This window comes from Grampus griseus (assembly GCF_964374135.1).
Source record: "Grampus griseus genome assembly, chromosome: 16".
Lineage (NCBI taxonomy): Eukaryota > Metazoa > Chordata > Mammalia > Artiodactyla > Delphinidae > Grampus > Grampus griseus.
This window is the reverse complement of record NC_139010.1, coordinates 58225548-58244256: the sequence shown is the minus strand read 5'-3', so window position 1 is coordinate 58244256 and position 18709 is coordinate 58225548. Positions and strand designations below refer to the sequence as shown.

Genomic DNA, 18709 nt, shown 5'->3' with positions numbered 1-18709 from the left:
TTGGTGATGCCTGGCATATTCCACTTACCTTCTTATATACAGAAGCCATGATGGTGGTCCGTACTTTCATGCCCAGCATAAAGCACAGTTTAAAGTAATACTGAAGGCAGAGAGACTGGATGAGGGCCACGGCGAAGAAGAGTATTGAGTAGAGATACCCAGTCCACAGATATATGTCATGGTCATTTGCAAAGGAGATCAGCAATCTGCCAGAGCAAAACCAAGTAAGTGGCGCTGTCAAGCCTCCGAGGGCTCTTCACCCTCCTTGTGCACAGCCAGCTACGCTATCCTACCCGGTTGGTAACAAAAGTGACCAGAATTGTTCAATGCTCTTGGAAGACTGAGCTCCACAGCCATGCCAGCACTCTTGCCTTTTTTGGAGATAGGCAGCAAGGGCTAAGGGTTGACGACCCATGACCGTGAGACGGGATAACGTGTGCTCCACAAAGCTGCCACTGCAATGCTTTCTTTGATGCTCTCTTTCCCTACCCTCTGGTAAAAGAGGATGTTATGTAGCAAGTTGATTGATTCCTGGAAAGGAATTAGGACTTGTATCCAACGTGAGTTAGAAGGGTTTCCCCTGGAGGATAGTTCATTCCATAGATCCTGGCAGACTGAAGTCCTGTCATGATTAACCCGAACCTCCCACTGAATGCGTGACTGTGGAGCAATGAGGTTACAGAGACTATGTACAAGCCTCTCCTGGGGTATGAGGCCCACGTTTTGGACATGACTCAGCTTACAGCAGTTCTGTTTAAGAAGAAAGCACCCCTAAGAAGCATCTGGCTTCCTACGAGGAGAAGGACATGGAAAACAGGGAGGCTAAAGGATCAAAATGATTTTTCAGATCATTTTAGATCTTGAAAAATGCCTTGTGCTTTTCATGAACACAATGCTGTAAGGTTGAAGAAAATTATGAGCATTTAAAAAAACGGAAACTCAATAATAGTCTCCTGCCTGCATATACAAGGGGCAAAAAGCAGAGTGGCAGAGGAGGCCCTGCAAGGACAAGCCAGGGCCTGGGGACTCACTTCAGCAGCTGAGGATTCAGGAACATGAGGATGTCATACACCAGCTTCAGCAGGAATGATTTCAGGAGGATGACGTAGAAAGTTTTGAAGAGGGCTTTCACCAACCAGGACTTGGGGAAGTCTTTAGTGGTCTCAGACTTCTTTTTATTCTTTTTAGTTTCTTCCTGGGTACAAAACCAGACAACATCAGTGCTTGCAGAGCTGCGTGGTGAAAGACTTTGTCTTTACTGAACAGTTCCCAAGTGTTAGCCCCTGAGCCCTGCTGCCCTCTTTGTACAGGTTTCAGTCTTCTCTCCACTGCCTGATCCCATTCACCCTTTTAGCTGCTATCACTGTTCCCCCCTCTCTCCCTCCTGATACTTCGGATCTATTTTGAATTAGGAAAACAGGCAACAAACCTGGTGAGAATACCATGTAAAAGCAAAGAACAGCCTCTGACTGGGGGACTGTGGGGCATCGTGGGAGGGAAGGGCATGGGCGTGATTTTATATATATATATTTCGGATGCTTAAAAGCCTTTTCATTCTCTTCTTGCTCATGGTCATTGTGGGATGTTATGGGTCGAATAGAATCCCCCCAAAAGGTATGTTCAAGTCCTAACCCCCGGTGCCTTAGAACGTGCCCTTGTTTGGAAATAGGGCCTTTGCAGATGTAATCAAGATGAGGTCATTAGAGTGTGTCATGGAATGGGTCCTACTCCAGTATGACTGGTGTCCTTGTAAGAAGAGACACAGACATGGGGGAAGAGGACACATGATGACAGAGGCAGAGAGTGGAGTGAAAACATCCACAAGCCAAGGAACACCAAGGACGGCTGGTAAAACCCAGAAGGTGGGAGAGGCAAGGAAGGTTTCTTCCCTACAGGTTTTAGAGGGAGGATGGCCCAGCTGATGCTTTGATTTCAGACCTCTGGCCTCCTGAGTTGTGAGACATTTCTGTTGTTTTAAGCCACGCGGTTCGTGGTGCTTTGTTTCAGCGACCCCGGGAATCTACTACATGGGATATCACCACCCACTCTCCCGCCTCTTCCTTTTCCTGTCTCAGGAGTCCCCACCAGGCCCCCAATTCCAGCCTCTCAGCCTCAGTGACATCCTCTTGTAATTCCTCTCACTGAGGTCCCATCTGATTTGTCTCTTGCCTGAACACCTGCCTCAACCTGCTTCCCATCTTCCACTTTTGCCTCCCAACCATCCGTTCTCCTGGCAGCTGCTTCAGTGGGCTTTTAACAATGTAAATTGACTGCATTACGCCTCTGCTCAAAACTTTCCACCAGCTTTCCATCAGAGTTAAAATAAAATCCAGGCTCCTCACCATGGCCCATGAGGGTCTACACCACTTAATCCCTGCCCCTTTCCCCCGAGCTCACCTCACCCCTCACTCAGCCTCTCTCTCCATGCTCCCGCATCCTCTTTCTCTCCTTCAAACAAGCCGACCATGTTCCCCTCTCGGCTTCCCCCATCCTGCGCCCTCTGAGTGAAGTACGCTTCCTTCTCATGGGCTCTTTTCATCGCTTGGATCTTTACCCAAATGTCATCTCCTCTGAGAAGCCTCTCCTGTTACTCTAAGGAAGCACTTCACGCCAGACACATTAACATGTTTTCTTAATACTCTTTCAGGCTGATCCTTATACCTGTGCCCAGAATGGTCTCTGACACACAGTGGTACTCAATAAATATTTTCAAGTGAATAAAAAAATAAATTAGCTGCTAATGCTAAATCCCACTAATGTGCAGATTCTAGTAATGCTAAGGTATTCTTTTATTTTTCTATTTAAAAAAACATTTTATTGTGGAAAATTTCAAATATACCCCAAATGAGAGAGATCAGTACTACATTATACTCTCATGTATCCATCACTAAGGTACTATTAGTATTGTGAATATTACTAATAATATAAAATGCACTGTAAAGTATAAAGTGCTGTCAGAATGAAAGGATTCACCAGGACATTGGTGTCCTCTTGCCAAAGACATACAGCACATTCGAACAGACACTCGTGGGAAAGTTACCAGGACAAGGACATCTTGGCTTTGACTCTGCTTCTTGTCCAAACCATGCAGCCTGGCTCCAGGGTTCCACTGGGAGTTCTTCTGCTGCCGTTTCTGGAATGCCTGCCGGGCCTTCTGCAGCTCTCCTGCCATGTACTTTTCAAACCTGCTGACTAGTGTCTTTGTTTTAGTCTCTTCATCAATATCCCAGATATCTTCAAGCGTCAGAGGTTTCTTGAAGCCTTTCAGAACAATGCTGGAACAAGAGCGACCCACAGGCTGAGGCCCTGCAAGTGGGACCAGAGGCTGTCTCCTCGCTGCCTCTGTCAAAACCATCCAGTCCCAGGATGGAGGGACAGAAGAATGGGGCTTCTCCCTTGCTCTACTATCCCAGCTCCTAGCTCTTGGAACTCGAAACAGGAGTGGGGAGAGCAGAAAAGGGAGTGGGTGGGGGTGATGGAAGGTGGGAGAAAACAAGAGAAGGGGAAGGAGTCCTACTGAATTGAGAGCCAAAAGCGCATCACCTCCCCCGATCCTGTTCCTTCCTTCTCAAACACTGGCTGCCTCTCTGCTGCCCTGGCATCTCCCTGAGGAGCCTCCACGATGCCCTTAAGGAACTGAGCAGACCTGGGGGTGCCTCTAATACTCTCTCTCTAGATCAGGGCTCCTCAACCTGGGATTTGAGAACATGGATGGAAAATAAATTACATCTTTACTTTTATTAGCTTCTAACTGAAATTTAGCCTTTCCTTCTAATATGAATGTAGTCAACCCACCACAGTTCCAAAACAGAGTACTTGTTACCAGGTAACAAAAGTCACAGATGTTTTCATGGCTCATTTACACTCATCACTGCTTTGAAACTATTAAACCCAGCCAGCATTAGGTCTTGATATTTAATGCATTAATAAAGAAGCACATGTATTACTATATCACAAATTTGGTAACTACATTTCAATATATTTGTTTCCCTTTATAATCCTATGTCTTTTATTGTACACATTTAAAACATCATCTGAGAAGGGATTCATGGGTGTTACCAGGCTGCCAAAGGGGTCCGTGGAACTACAAAGGCCAAGGACGGCTGCTGCAGATCCTCTGGAAGCCCAGAACAGCTATTTCATCCCTTACCCGAGTCTGTGCCACACTCCTTGACCCCAAATTTCCCTTTTCCTGTCCTACTGCCTCCTTTTCCTCCTATCCTTTTTTTTTTCATGGAACTCCTCAGGCTACCAAGAGCAAACCCCCTCCTTCCTCTCCTCAGCTTCCCCATCCGCCCAGTGAAGGGACTGCAGTAAACTGATCTGTATGTTTTAACATTCTCTGACGCTAAGTAGAGGAGAAATGGAAGCCATGGCAGGCACTTTTAAAATTAAGATTTCCATCACTTTCAGGAGAGTGAGGGGGGAGGGATATAGACAAGCCACACTCCAGGTATTTCCTACCTGTCATACCAACTAAAGGTGATGCTACTCAGAAATGAAGCTGTGGTTGAAGGATGCTGCAAGACACACAAAAAATCAGACAGGAAATCAATTAGAAACAGGAATTCTATGGAACTCTAAAATCAGAAGCTGAGTTTTCTAAATATGATGTTGTGCTAGAAACTAGATATGATACTGAAGTAGGCTGGTCAACGTGTTTGTTTGGAGACGCTAAGGTCACCAGTAGAATGATAACCAGACTTTTTGGCACAGATGTAGGAATTAACTGTCTATGCTGAAGCTTGGTAGGTCAATATAAAAGTCAGTGTTTCCGGGCTTCCCTGGTGGCGCGGTGGTTGAGAGTCTGTCTGCGGATGCAGGGGACACAGGTTTGTGCCCCCGTCCGGGAAGATCCCACATGCTGCGGAGCGGCTGGGTCCGTGAGCCAAGGCCGCTGAGCCTGCGCGTCTGGAGCCTGTGCTCCGCAACGGGAGAGGCCACAGCAGTGAGAGGCCCGTGTACCGCAAAAAAAAAAAAAAAAAGAAGTCAGTGTTTCCAAATTCTAGCCACTTTGTTTCCTTACGTCACAAAATGGACTATACTACTATATTCTGGGCTTGTGGGACCTTCATGAGACCTAGACATCTCCAAGTTACATCTGTCAAGATACGATCCAATTAAATAATATATGAAGGGGTCATATTTAGAGTCTCACTTTTGATGAGTCATTTTTTTCTGAAAATGCTGAAAGGATCAGGACCAGGATCTGGAGTGCATAGCAGATGAGGAACACGCAGGAATAGGCCAGGTTAGGGTTGCTGCCCTATGGGAGGGGACAAAGAAAATGAGCCTTTTATCTGAATTAAGTCTAAACAGCCCCTATGTATCAAGGCTTGTGATTAAAGTCTATTATCAAATCCCCTAAATACAGTCCTACCCTGCAACTCAATTTACCTTATGTCATTTACTCCAACTTAGAAGTTGCCCAGCAGTACCTCCTATCACCATCTCTTTCCTCCTTACCCTTAAGAGTGTCCGGATCAGAGTCTGAAACTGGAAAGTGCCACAGAGTATTGAGAGAATCCAGAACACGGACAGGAACCAAGAGTCCTTCTGTACACACCATCGCCTGCTGTGTTGGATCAGCAAAACCAGGATCTAGCGAGAAATTCACATCATGTTTTGAAAAATATTGTCACTAACACCAAGGACAAGAGGCAAGAAGGATGTCAGAGAACAGGGGAAGAAACGGGGGCTGAAGGGGGAGATTGTTGTAACTAATCGGACGCCAAATAGTACATTTCCTCCGTGATACCATCCGACTTTTTCTTTCAGGACCCCAGTGCTCTCTCTGGAGCTCCCTTCCCTATCCCATCTCTATTCACCACACTTGGGCAGGGGGTCAGAGAAGAACGCAGAGGGTCACCACCTGCATCTAAATGGAATAAGTTTGGGAGCCAGAAAAATCTTTCTGAGGCCCAAGAAAATAATTTCAGGCACTACAGTAATCAGGTTGGGGAGGCAGATTCTGCTGAATAGGTGCAAGGCGTCTGTATCACAATATTTTCTAATAATATTAGACTAAGCAATTAGCAACAACAAAAAACTTTGCCTCGCATTATTCACTTAGTAACAATTAATTAAATGTTGTTTTCCCAGACCCAGTGCTGTGCTAGTAAACTGGCATTCTGAAAACTAAGCCATGATTTGTGGCATGTGTGAATTTCCATGGTATAAATACTCCCACCGTGGTGGATTTCAATCTCCAACATGATGTCACCAAACTCAGGATTGGGAAGAGAGGCGCAGTCAGCTCCGTGAGCTGGCTCCAGCGCACTGCTCTCTAGACTCTTCTCTGTTTTATAACAACAGTGACAAAACGAAGTCCTTACAGGGGCCAAGCAGAGCATGTTACTGAGTGAAGTGAGGGTGGAGGACAGTATTGAGCACATACCTGGTCTAATGCAACCAACTGCTACTCAGTCCTAGCTGACCGCTGCCCTGTGGGAATGTCGGCCCAAAGTTGCCAGGCATTCTGATTTTTCAAGAAAGTTTAGGAATCAAAATAATTATGTTGTATCTTCCTCTTTCAAAATGATGGTAACGGGGCTTCCCTGGTGGCGCAGTGGTTGAGAGTCCGCCTGCCAATGCAGGGGACACGGGTTCGTGCCCCGGTCCGGGAAGATCCCACATGCCGCGGAGCGGCTGAGCCCTTGAGCCATGGCCGCTGGGCCTGCGCGTCCGGAGCCTGTGCTCCGCAACAGGAGAGGCCATGACAGTGAGAGGCCTGCGTACCACAAAAACAAAAACGAAAAACAAAAACAAAAAAACAAAAATGATGGTAACGGGAATTCCCTGGCGGTCCAGTGGTTAGGACTTGGCACTTTCACTGCTGGGGGCCTGGGTTTGATCCCTGGTTGGGGAACTAGGATCCCACAAGCCGCTTGACACGGCCAAAAATAAAAAATAAATAAATAAAATAAAATGATGGTAACGAATTCAATTGTTTTTTTAAACACTGTACAGCTCTCCCTCCCCCCACAAAAAACCCTGCCTGTAGGAGAGACATAATTTTCTGTCATCAAATTTACAAAAACAAGTCTAGACTCAGTGATCCATTGATTAGAGTCACCAATCAACTTAAAAACAATGTTTACAGCATGTAGAAAATTCTTTTACATCAAGAAACTTGGATTTCATCTGTGATCCTTAGATGGCAAGATATGAGGGCATAAGTTACATGTTAATCATTAAAGCTAATACTTACCTTAGGAAGAAGGCATTAAAAGTAGTGTTTAAAAGCAAATGAAAAGCTAAAATTGGTTTCACCCTATTACAACCAAGCTTTGCTTCATCATAGGTCCCTTGAAAAAGGTAGATGGAATTGGACTTTATTTCATTCCATAGGAGCAAATTTCAGCTGGATGGCTATGAGTAGAGAGAAGATAAACAGGATAGAAGTGATGATGGGCCTCACCCATGTGCCCAGGTAGAGGCTTGGATTGGTATATCTAACGGCAGGGACTGTGGCTTGTCCAGTGTCTTCTGTGAGTGCAAGGGCCAGATCTATGACTGCCAGAATAAGAAGAAACCCAACAAGCACCTGAGAAGGCAAAAAAAACACTGTTAGGAAGATATCATTCTTAAGAATAGAATGGTTCCCAGTAATGTATGGTAAAAATAGTAGGTAGCACAAGATATGGAAGCAACCTAAATGTCCATCAACAGATGAATGGATAAAGATGTGATACACACACACACACACACACACACACACACGCGCGCGCACAATGGAATACTACTCAGCCATAATAAAGAATGAAATTTTGCCATTTGCAGCAACATGGATAGACCTGGAGGGCATTATGCTTAGTGAAATAAGTCATAGAAGGACGTATACTGTATGATATCACTTATATGTGGAATCTAAAAAATATAACAAGCTAGAGAATTTATATTATATTCTTTTTGTTATCAAAAAAGAAGCAGACTCACAGAGAACAGACTAGTTGGTTACCAGTGGGGAGAGGGAAGAGGGGAGGGGCAATATAAGGGTAGGGGATTAAGAGGAACAAACTATTAAGTATATAATAAGCTACAAGGATATATTGTACAACATGGGGCATATAGCTAATATTTTATAATAACTATAAATGGAGTATTCACCTTTAAAATTGTGAATCACTATATGTACATCTGTAACTTATATAACATTGCACATCAACTATACTTCAATAAAAATGGTAGGCAATGATTCAGATAACACTCAATAATTATGGAATCAATGATATATATAGTTCAAGTAATGGAATAAAGTTCAAAGTATGCTAAGTGTTGTTAAGGAACGTTGATTGTCATGGTTTTAAAATACGTCCACAAATTCTCCAATACTCCTCCCTTCAAAAGATAGCTTAGTTCCCCTTCCCTTGAGTATGGGCTGAGCTCTGACTCACTTGTAATAAATAGAATATGGCAGAAGTGACAGTGTGCGACTTCCAAGATTAGGTCATAGAAAACAATGTGGCTTCCTCTTTGTTCTCTCTCTCAGATCACTCACAGCAAGGTCAACTTCCAGCCTCATCGTGAGGACACTCAAGTAGCTCTATGGAGAGGTCCACTTGGTGAGGAACTGAGACCTCCTGCCAAAAGCCATGTGGGTGTGTCAATTTAGAAGCAGATCTTCTAGCCCCAGTCAAGCCTTCAGGTGACCTTAGGCAGAGCCTGCATATTAATAACAGCAGCCTCATGACAGACCCTGAAGTCAGGTAAGCTGCTCCCAAATATCTGACCCATAGAAACTGAGATTTAAAAAAAAAAAAGTTTATTTTTAAGCCGCTAAATTTTGGACTAATTTGTTCCATAGCAATAGATAACTAATAAAATAGATTTAAAGGGGGAATTCCTCCAACCCAATTGGGACGGCACTATTCCCTTTCCTTGGTCATTACTCCCAGCCTTCTCGCCATATAAACTTTGAAGTTAATGACTGCAACTCTGTGACCCTAAGATGACTCCAAGTCTGTCAAATATTTGTACTATGAGCTCATAAGACATGATACACATCTTTTTGTTCTAAAGGACTACCGCACACCCATCAGGAGGGAGAATTATTACCTCCACTGAGGAGGTCCACCAGTACCTTATCCCTCAAGATGAAGATCTTTAGTATCAGCTCCCCTACCCTCACCCCTCCCTACTCCCATCCATCTATGCCTACTCATTCCATAAGCCTCATTCATCCAGGATGGCTCAGGAAGAGATATTGGGCCCTTTATAATTAAAACCAGCAAAGAAAGAACCTTTAACTAATAGGATAAGTGCTATTATTTAGCAGAGAATTCTTAGGAATCAATCCCATTATTGCTAAAATAAAGGCTCTTTAGGATGATTAAAAGAAAAAATTAGGAAAATCTCCCAGAACAGAGGGGAAAAGAGAAAAAGAAATTCTAAAGAGTTGAGAAGGAGGGTCAATTCAGCGAGTCCAACATCTATCTAACAAGAAGTTCTAGAGATAGGGAATTTTTAAATTAGAGGAAAGGAAATGAAAAGAATAATATAAAAATTTCTCAGAGATAAGATATGAGTCTTTCGGTTAAAAGTATAGAACCCATTGAATGAAAAAAGACCCATGTAGACACTCTTATGAAATTTCAGGACATCAAGAATAAAGAGGATAAAGCTTCTAGAGGATAACAAGGAATGAGAAGAATTCTAACTTGGTAGCACAGGACTTGGGGGAACAACATAGCAACAACTTCAAACTTCAAAAACAATTTTTTTGAACCTAGCATTCCATAGTCAGATCAACATTTTCAGAAAGCAAGAACCTAGAGACTTTATTTACTATTGCTCGTTCTGAAAATTTTATTGGGAGCGCTAAACCTCTTGTCTTACACAAAGGGGCACTGAGATGAGGATATAATGTACAGCATGGTGACTATAGTTTAGAACTTTCAAATACACAATACAGTACTGTTAAGAAAGTAGGTATTGAGGGCTTCCCTGGTGGCGCAAGGTTAAGAATCCACTTGCCAATACAGGGGACACGGGTTCCAGTCCTGATCCGCGAAGATCCCACATGCCGCGGAGCAACTAAGCCCACGAGCCACAACTACTGAAGCCCGCATGCCTAGAGCCCGTGCTTTGCAACAAGAGAAGCCACCACAATGAGAAGTCCCCATACCGCAACAAAGAGCAGCCCCCGCTCGCTGCAACTAGAGAAAGCTCGCCTGCAGCAATGAAGACCCAAGGTAGCCAAAAATAAAAATAAATAAATTTATAAAAAAAGAAAGTAGACATTGCAAGTTCTCATTACAAGAACAAAAATTATGTAACTATGTATGGTGATGGATGTTAACTAGACTTATTGTAGTGATCATTTCAAATTCTTATGCTGTAACAGCTGAAACTAATATGTCAATTATGTCTCAGTTTTAAAAAAGACTATAAACTGAAAAAAAAATCTCATTTGATCTCCAGAACTTATTTATCTTCTAACTGCAAGCTTGTCATGCGCTTGTGATTATAGTCAAAATACTGTATCACATACTTCAAAGTTGCTAAGAGACTAGATCTTAAATGTTCTCACACACACACAAAGAAGATAATTATGTGACATGATAGAAGTGTTAGCTAACAGTATGGTGGTAATCATATTGCAATATATAAACGTATCTAATCAACACACTGTACACCTTCAACTTATACAATGTTATATGTGAAATAAGGAAAAAGAAAGGAAGAACTAGAGCCTAAAATTGATGGGAAAAAAAAAAAGGAGGGGGAGGGGAGTTCTCTGACAATCCAGTGGTTAGAATTCAGGGCTTTCACTGTCGTGGCCTCAGGTACAATCCCTGGTCGGGGAACTAAGGTGCTGCGAGCTGTGTGGCGCGGCCAAATAAATACAATAAAATTGATGGCAGATTACTTTTAGGTATAAAGGTAACCTACAGAAGAACAGAACATAATCACACAAAATTAAGACTGAGAGAAAGAGGAAGAGACAAAAAGGAAGCTAGGGAGTTGGGTCAATGAGCTAAATTCTTTGTCTTTCATAGAGGACAGAAATAGATATTTTTTGAAGTTGATGGATCAAGAAATACAGGTATAAACACATTATTTATAGATATGGACGTAACCATCAAAACAATTTTAAATGGCAGCCTCTGGAGAACAGGACTAGAAGGTAGAGGGTTGAGAAAGAGTCTTTTTCTTTTCATTTTGTTTGTTTGTTTGTTTAGTTTTTTAAAGAGAGTAAAAGGAAACATCTCAAAATGTTAACAGGAGTATGTCAGAGTGATACAATTATCAACGAATTCCTATTTCCCTAGAGCTGACAAAGTTTCTACAACAATCAAATAAACTTTCTACAATAATGCATTCTTTTTATAATCAGAAACATACTATAGGCTTTTCTTAATCACAGTCAGGGAAATATTGTGGTTGTTTAATGATTACCAAAGTCCGCAAAAAGTCTTTGCCCTTGATCTCTGAATCACTGGAGGAATTTCAAGTACACGTGGAGTTTACTGAACTCAACTTCCTAAAGAGACACAATATCATTGGTATTAAAAAAGAAAGTATGGGGACTTCCCTGGTGGTGCAGTGGTTAAGAATTCACCTTCCAATGCAAGGGATGTGGGTTCGATTCCTGGTTGGGGAACTAAGATGCCAGGTACTGAGGAGCAACTAAGCCCACGTGCCACAACTACTGAGCCCATGATCCACAACTACAGAGCCTGTGTGCCTCAACTACAGAGCCCAGACACTCTGGAGCCCATGGGCCACAATGAAAAATCCTGCATGCCGGGATTCCCTGGTGGCACACTGGTTAAGAATCCACCTGCCGGGCTTCCCTGGTGGCGCAGTGGTTGAGAGTCCGCCTGCCGATGCAGGGGACGCGGGTTCGTGCCCCGGTCCGGGAGGATCCCACATGCCGCGGAGCGGCTGGGCCCGTGAGCCATGGCCGCTGAGCCTGCGCGTCCGGAGCCTGTGCTCCGCAACGGGAGAGGCCACAACAGTGAGAGGCCCGCGTAACGCAAAAAAAAAAAAAAAAAAAAAGAATCCACCTGCCAATGCAGAGGACGTGGGTTTGAGCCCCGGTCCAGGAGGGTCCCACATGCCATGGAGCAACTAAGCCCGTGTGCCACAACTACTGAGCCTGCACTCTAGATCCCGTGAGCCACAACTACTGAAGCCTGCGTGACACAACCACTGAAGCCCGCGTGCCTAGAGCCCGAGCTCCGCAACAAAAGAAGCCACCGCAATGAAAAGCCGGTGCACTGCAATGAAGAGTAGCCCCCGTTCACCGCAACTAGAGAAAGCCCGCACACAGCAAGGAAGACCCAATACAGCCAAAAATAAATATTTAAAAAGAAAAAAAAAGATCCCACATGCTGCAACTAAGACCCGATGCAGCCATAAATAAATAAATATTAAAAAAGAAAAAGGAATTCCCTGGCAGTCCAAGGGCCCGGTGCTTTCACTGCCGAGGGCGTGGCTTCAATCCCTGGTCCGGGAACTAAAATCCTGCAAATCATGCGGTGCAGCCAAAAAAAAAAAAAAGGAAAGTAAAGTGGTTTGGCCGTATTTAATATCTTTCCACCTCTGCACAGTCCTCCTCTTCCCAGTGCTTTATGAAAGCACTCTGGTTGAACCTTTGACCCATTACAGAGGGTGTCTATTTCCATCACTTCCCTGGCAGACAAACGTCTAACTTCAGTTTCAATATTTTCAGGAACTACATCCCCCAGCAGACCATTCTACTATCAGACAGTTATTGCTGTAAGAAAGTTCTTCCACCTTTGTGATGGTCTTCACAACTGAACTTATTTAAAACCCTCTCAAAGAAAAGTCAACTGATAAAGCTGTCTCAAATTTCAGTTCTTAAACTTTGGTACAGCTGAAAATAATTTACTTATCTTTGATTTTCTGTCTTTTTTAAGTTTATGTAAGAGTAAGGGATAAAAAGGGTAAGTCATCCACAAAAAAATAAAAAAGGAAAGAAAGTTCTTCTGTATGTTTGGCTAAAGGCAGCTCCCCTGGAACAAGCTACGCTGACTTCCCTTGATTTTGCTCTCTGAAACTTTTCAAAATAAGCTAGGCAGTCTTCTATGTTAGACTTCTACAGATACTTGAAGATGATTCCCATGTCTCACTAGCTCAACAGTAAGTCCACTTTTGCTGCACATCTGACCTCAGCAGATCCACAACCTCCAGAACAATACTCCTCTTTTGTTACCCTGGGACTAAATGAGCTCCTCCATTCATTCATTTTTTAATTCAATTCATTCAATTACCTACTATGCACAGGGTCCTTCGGGTAAGGGTGTACCTTTAAACAACCTAGTAGAGTCTCTCACTAGCTTAGGCAAGGAAATTGACTTAGTCCAGATGAGGTAAACACTGCACTAATGACCAAACAGCAATGACAGTTCAAGAGAATCAGAGAGGAACAAACAGCCCAAAGGCAGGTAGAACAGGAAGTGAAGAAATGAAGTTGAGGAGTGATCCAAGAAGAAGGTTCTCATAGAAGAAGTGAATTTTTACTTTCTGAGGAATTATACTCCTGTTTCAGAGGAGAAACCAATTATTCTGAAATTTTTAAAAGGATGCTACTCTGTGCCTATCACTCTCAGGGAGGAGGACAAAAAAAAGTATAAATTATAAATGAAGCTCCTGAAACTATGAGCAAGGGTGAGTGGATTATTAGCTACAGGGAAAAAAAAAAGCTAATACATTTCTTTTTATCTACAGTTTTATCTATAGAGATTTGTGTTTATAAAAGTTAAACAAAACAGGATATATCCATACACTGGAATATTACGAATGAGCCTTAAACAACATGCATGAACCTTGAAAACCTTAAGCTACGTAAAAGAAGCCAATAATAAAAGGTCATGTATTATATGATTCCATTCGTATGAAATGTTTAGAATAGGGAAACTATAGCGACAAAGAGTATACTAGTGGTTGCTTAGGGCTAGGGGAGATGGGGAGATAGGGGTTGATAAAGGATTTCTTTTTGAGGGAAAAAAATGTTCTAAAAGTGACTGTGGTGATGGTTACACATATCATGAAAATACTTAAAAAAGAATTGTATTTAAATGGGTGAAATTGTATGCTATGTGAATTATTTCTCAATAAAGTTGTTTATTAAAAGTTAATTAATAGCTATGAGAAAAATGGGATACTGATTTACTCATTACTCAACCTTTTCTTGGAAGCTCCAGAAAATGATAGAAGCCCTCTAACTTGACTAACCAAAAGCTCTCTCTCATCCCTAAGGGTACTGAAGCATGCTGTTCAATGTTCAGTCTAACACACTCTTGACTCAATCCCTATTCCTAGAGTGCATTTAATACCAACATTCAACAAATGTGTACCAAGTGGTAAGCCCTGTGCTGGGCACTCAGGTCAGCGAGGGAGACAATAGCCCTGCTCCAAGCTCTCGCAGACTGTTCTTCTATCCAGAGTAGACAAAACACACCACCACCCCACCTCAGAGTGTCAATGCAAATCCAACTTCCTTTGGCCAAATTTCTTCCTTCCTTCTTTTTAGACTGCAGTAACCTGAGGTCATTGGCCTGTATGCTTATAGAACACCGAATCTAATTTGCCTCTCTAGTAAGCCCTGTTTAATAATCAGGACAGATAGAAAAAAACCTAGTGAAAAGAAGCAGATGATAGATTTTAAGAGGTAGTTTTACAATCTCAGTTGAGGATCTTTCGGTTCTCACAAGACCTTCTCTGCATTAATCAGTGCAGCTGGCTGAGAGGCTCCTACCCTCATTCCTCCTGCAGCCCCTGTTCTTTCCATTATTTCCCTACTCAGGCATGTCACCATGAGCACACACCCTTCCTCTCTCTACTTTGAGCGAGCATCCACACTCAGGGTTGACTTTGGGAAAATGGAAGCCCCATTTCAGATCCAAGCCTGGGGAGAAGAGCAATGTTTGGATTGGCTGAATGGAGCAGAGGACACATTAAATAGTTCATTTTTACTTCATGGTAGATGCCAACTGAATTATAGTCTCCTGATTAATTAGAACAGCTTAAAGATAGATAATCCAGCATTTGCTTCTCAAATGCTGAAAAGACCACAACTATTCAACTAACTGATTACTCATCATTGGTGTTTCCAGAGTCCAACATCCATAGGATTTACGAGTCATTATTCTTATGCAAAAATCAAAGTAACTTAACTAAGAAGTACGGCAGGGGGCCAATGAGGCGTAGGACAGATGGAGACAGGGACATCCAGAGCATGGCTCTACCTGGAAAAGCTGGTTAAAGACAGGGAAGAAGACACCTGAACCACCAAGAAAATGTCTCTATTGTGTACCACAAAATTAATTAGAAAATAGTGGGGTTCCCATACCTGCTTAGTAAGGTAGAGTTTGGTTATAGAAGATTTCTTGGTCCTGGATCTATACAAATAGAGAAACTGCCAAGGGGCCAGGAGCCAAAGGAAGCCCAAGGGAATCCACACCAGAACAGTTTGCTCAAAACAAAGTGGCAGGTCCACCTCCGGGCTATCCAGGAATGAGGAATTCTGGGGGACCAAAATGGAATGATTGTTGGATGCATGCATTTTAAAAAAGAGAATACCAGCCCCCAGCTCACACCCATCTCCCTACCCTTGCTTCCAAACAATTTTAACCCAGTTCTATATCCATATTTAGCCTGACCCTTTAACTAGCTGTATTTTCCTATCCAACTCCATTGATATAAATTCACCATTAAATGTCATTTAGTGACTTTTCTGACCAATCCACCCTCTAAAAATCTTTCTTCTGTGATTCTAAGTGAATTTCTCCACCATCTATTATGATTTAATTTCACCACATTTGCCAAGTTGTGGGAAGAAGGACCATTCCTCAACCTAAAGGGGAGAACAGTCCTGGGATATAAAAACTTCCTATTCTAGGGCTTCCCTGGTGGCGCAGTGGTTGAGAGTCCGCCTGCTGAGGCAGGGGACACGGGTTCATGCCCCGGTCCAGGAAGATCCCACAGGCCACGGAGCGGCTGGTCCCGTGAGCCATGGCCGCTGAGCCTGAGCGTCCAGAGCCTGTGCTCCGCAACGGGAGAGGCCACAACAGTGAGAGGCCCACGTACCACACACACACACACAAAAAAACCTTATTCTAGTTTTTAGCATTGATTGAACTCACTGGCAGACACTCAAACCTAACCTGCAGGTAGCAGAATGCTTAGTCATACTTTGGCAATTAAACTCCTATAGCCCTAGGGGCTTAAGGTGGATCGTGAAGAGGCCTTAGGTACAGGAGCAGCAATGGCACATTGGAGGGAAGGCTTATTCCCAGCAAGTTTTCTACTGGTCTTTGCACTCTGCAATAAGTAGAAGTATCTTGTGAGGTGAAGGTGGGGCGCCAGTTCTTACATCTGAGTCATGTGAGGGTAGATTATTCTCTTCTTACAAATATTTTTTGCTTTGTTCAGCTGTTTGCACAGACTCTTTAAAGACTGAGGTGCCCTGACCAAGATGATCGGTCAGATGATTCTCAGAAAGAATTCTCTCGAGATGGCCTGGTGAGATCCTGGGGCATGTTAAGCCCCACCTTCCTGTGGTATACATGTCCTGGCCTCGAGGGCCTTGGGGTCCAGGTTCTTTCTAGGATGGGAAGTGCTGTCCACGTGCTCTGTTATCTCATTCCTGCTCTTCTCCTCTCCCCATAAAATTATTTAACTTTAGAATTCAGAAGAATTACCTAAGATAGTTAAACCAGTTTAACAAGCACTCCAGATGATTCTGATCCTAGGAGTCTGCAGACCACACTTCCTCAAAATCCCTAAATTTCTATTCCACTAAACCATTTGGTACCGATGCTCGTTGTTTTGAATTCTCTGCTTTAATGGTTCAAAAACTGTTTCAGTGCTCAGGATGCCCAAATTTGCATCCCTAGCCTCAACTTCCAGTCACACCACTAATTGCTGGTTCCTCTAGAACATATCAGTATTATTTCAACATCAACATTTCTCAGCAAGACTCAATCACAGGCCTTCTCTTTGTCCTCATACTCCACAAACAATTCCCCCTCCTAACACTGATGAAATTGGAAGCCTTTCCCGTATTTCTCTTTAGAGAAGGCAATTTTGCAGCTACCTGGTCCAAGAAAAAAGAGTGTGGGATACGATAAACGTATTTTAGAGCAGAAATATATTATCTCCCCCACATAGAATATCCTAGGGAGATATTATGACTTATCTTAAAAAAAAAAAGAAAAGAAACCCTGAACTTTAGACCAACTGCACATCTAACTTTTCTAGTTCTTATTAGTGGTCACTCTAGGCTAATCTACTACTTGTTCCGAGTTGAGGAGAGTCAACAGTGAGGACAAGTGTAATTTCTTACCCAAAAAGTAGAGTTGCAGAACTTCTCCAGCATGATTCCTAGATCACTTCTGGAATGAAGACTCTTGTATGACTGTGTTTCTTATTTACTCTTTTCCTCAGAGAAGGTGGAAGGCAAGTAGCAACATATATCTCCCATTCTGATGTTCTGATGTTCCAAAGGCAGGCCTTCGACCTTTCATCCCAACAATTTAATCGTTAACCTTGCTGAGACACATATTTACATTACCCCACTGGATAGACATGTGACTGAAGAGCCCCAGGGACAGGTAGACACACCAGTTCCCAAAGTACCAGAAGCCTCTGTAGATGGGTTCATACTTAAAAGGAACCACTGAAAGATATCATTACAGCTGGCTGACAAATCAGGAGTTGGGGAGCCTTTCTTTCCCCTGAGGACACATGACCTAAACAGAGAAGCATCAGTGGAGGGGCATGTACCCCTAAAACGTGCCACTGCACTTCTGTCTTGAGGCCTTAGAGTTTACAGAAATGTGAAACATCCTACTTCTCATTTTCAATTAAGAATATAGAACTTAAAACATGGTTAAAAATAGTGTAAACTTTGTTTGAAAAAGTCAGGTTATTAAGCAGCAAATCCAAATATGAACCTACACATAATTTGTGCATTTGTGTAATAAGAAAACTCAGCAGTTAGGATTGTCAGTGATTTTATTTTCCTTTTTGCTTGTCTGTATTTACTGATGTTTCCATAATTATCAGGTATTATTTATGTAATAATACTTTTAAAGCAAATTTTTGTATTGTGATAAAAAATGCATAATGTAAAATTTACCATCCTAACCATTTCTAGGTGTTTCTAAACTGAAACTCTATACCCCTTAGGTAACCACTCCCCATTACCCACTTTCCCTAATAAAGCATATGTTCTTCTAAAATCAGGACACCCTAAAATAATAGCAGCCAGACATGTTTGCCAACATCTTAAAGTGTAAACACCATCATGTGGAGGATCACGCAGAGCCATTTTGGTTGTCAACACAAAAAAACCCACTTTGCTCTGTGGGTATATACGACTACCTACAGAGATTAAGACACATATTAATCAAACTATCAAAAATTAAATACAAAGAAAAAATATTAAAAGCAGCAAGGGAAAAACAACAAATAACATACAAGGGACTCCCCACAAGGTTAACAGCTGATCTTTCAGCAGAAACTCTGCAAGCCAGAAGGGAGTGGCAGGACATATTTAAAGGGATGAAAGGGAAAAACCTACAACCAAGATTACTCTACCCAGCAAGGATTGCAATCAGATTTGACGGAGAAATTAAAACCTTTGTAGACAAGCACAAGCTAACAGAACTCAGCACCACCAAAGCAGCTTTACAACAAATGCTAAAGGAACTTCTCTAGGCAGGAAACACAAGAG

The 18709-nt window shown here is 42.7% G+C and overlaps 1 protein-coding gene across 2 annotated transcripts in view; it reads right to left on the bottom strand.

Annotated features, from left to right (window-relative positions):
* Positions 1-17453, bottom strand: part of ABCC2 (ATP binding cassette subfamily C member 2) — a 71661-nt gene extending 54208 nt beyond the window's left edge. For both annotated transcript variants that reach the window (XM_082673608.1, XM_082673607.1), the window contains exons 1-9: positions 17318-17453; positions 15323-15496; positions 7421-7546; positions 5467-5601; positions 5159-5266; positions 4465-4520; positions 3041-3275; positions 1032-1195; positions 29-206 (exon numbers count right to left, since the gene is read on the bottom strand). In XM_082673608.1, the coding sequence (XP_082529734.1) occupies positions 29-206; positions 1032-1195; positions 3041-3275; positions 4465-4520; positions 5159-5266; positions 5467-5601; positions 7421-7546; positions 15323-15496; positions 17318-17350 (1209 nt within the window). In that variant the 5' untranslated portion in view covers positions 17351-17453. The remainder of the gene's footprint in view (positions 1-28; positions 207-1031; positions 1196-3040; positions 3276-4464; positions 4521-5158; positions 5267-5466; positions 5602-7420; positions 7547-15322; positions 15497-17317) is intronic.
* Positions 17454-18709: the final 1256 nt, after the last annotated feature.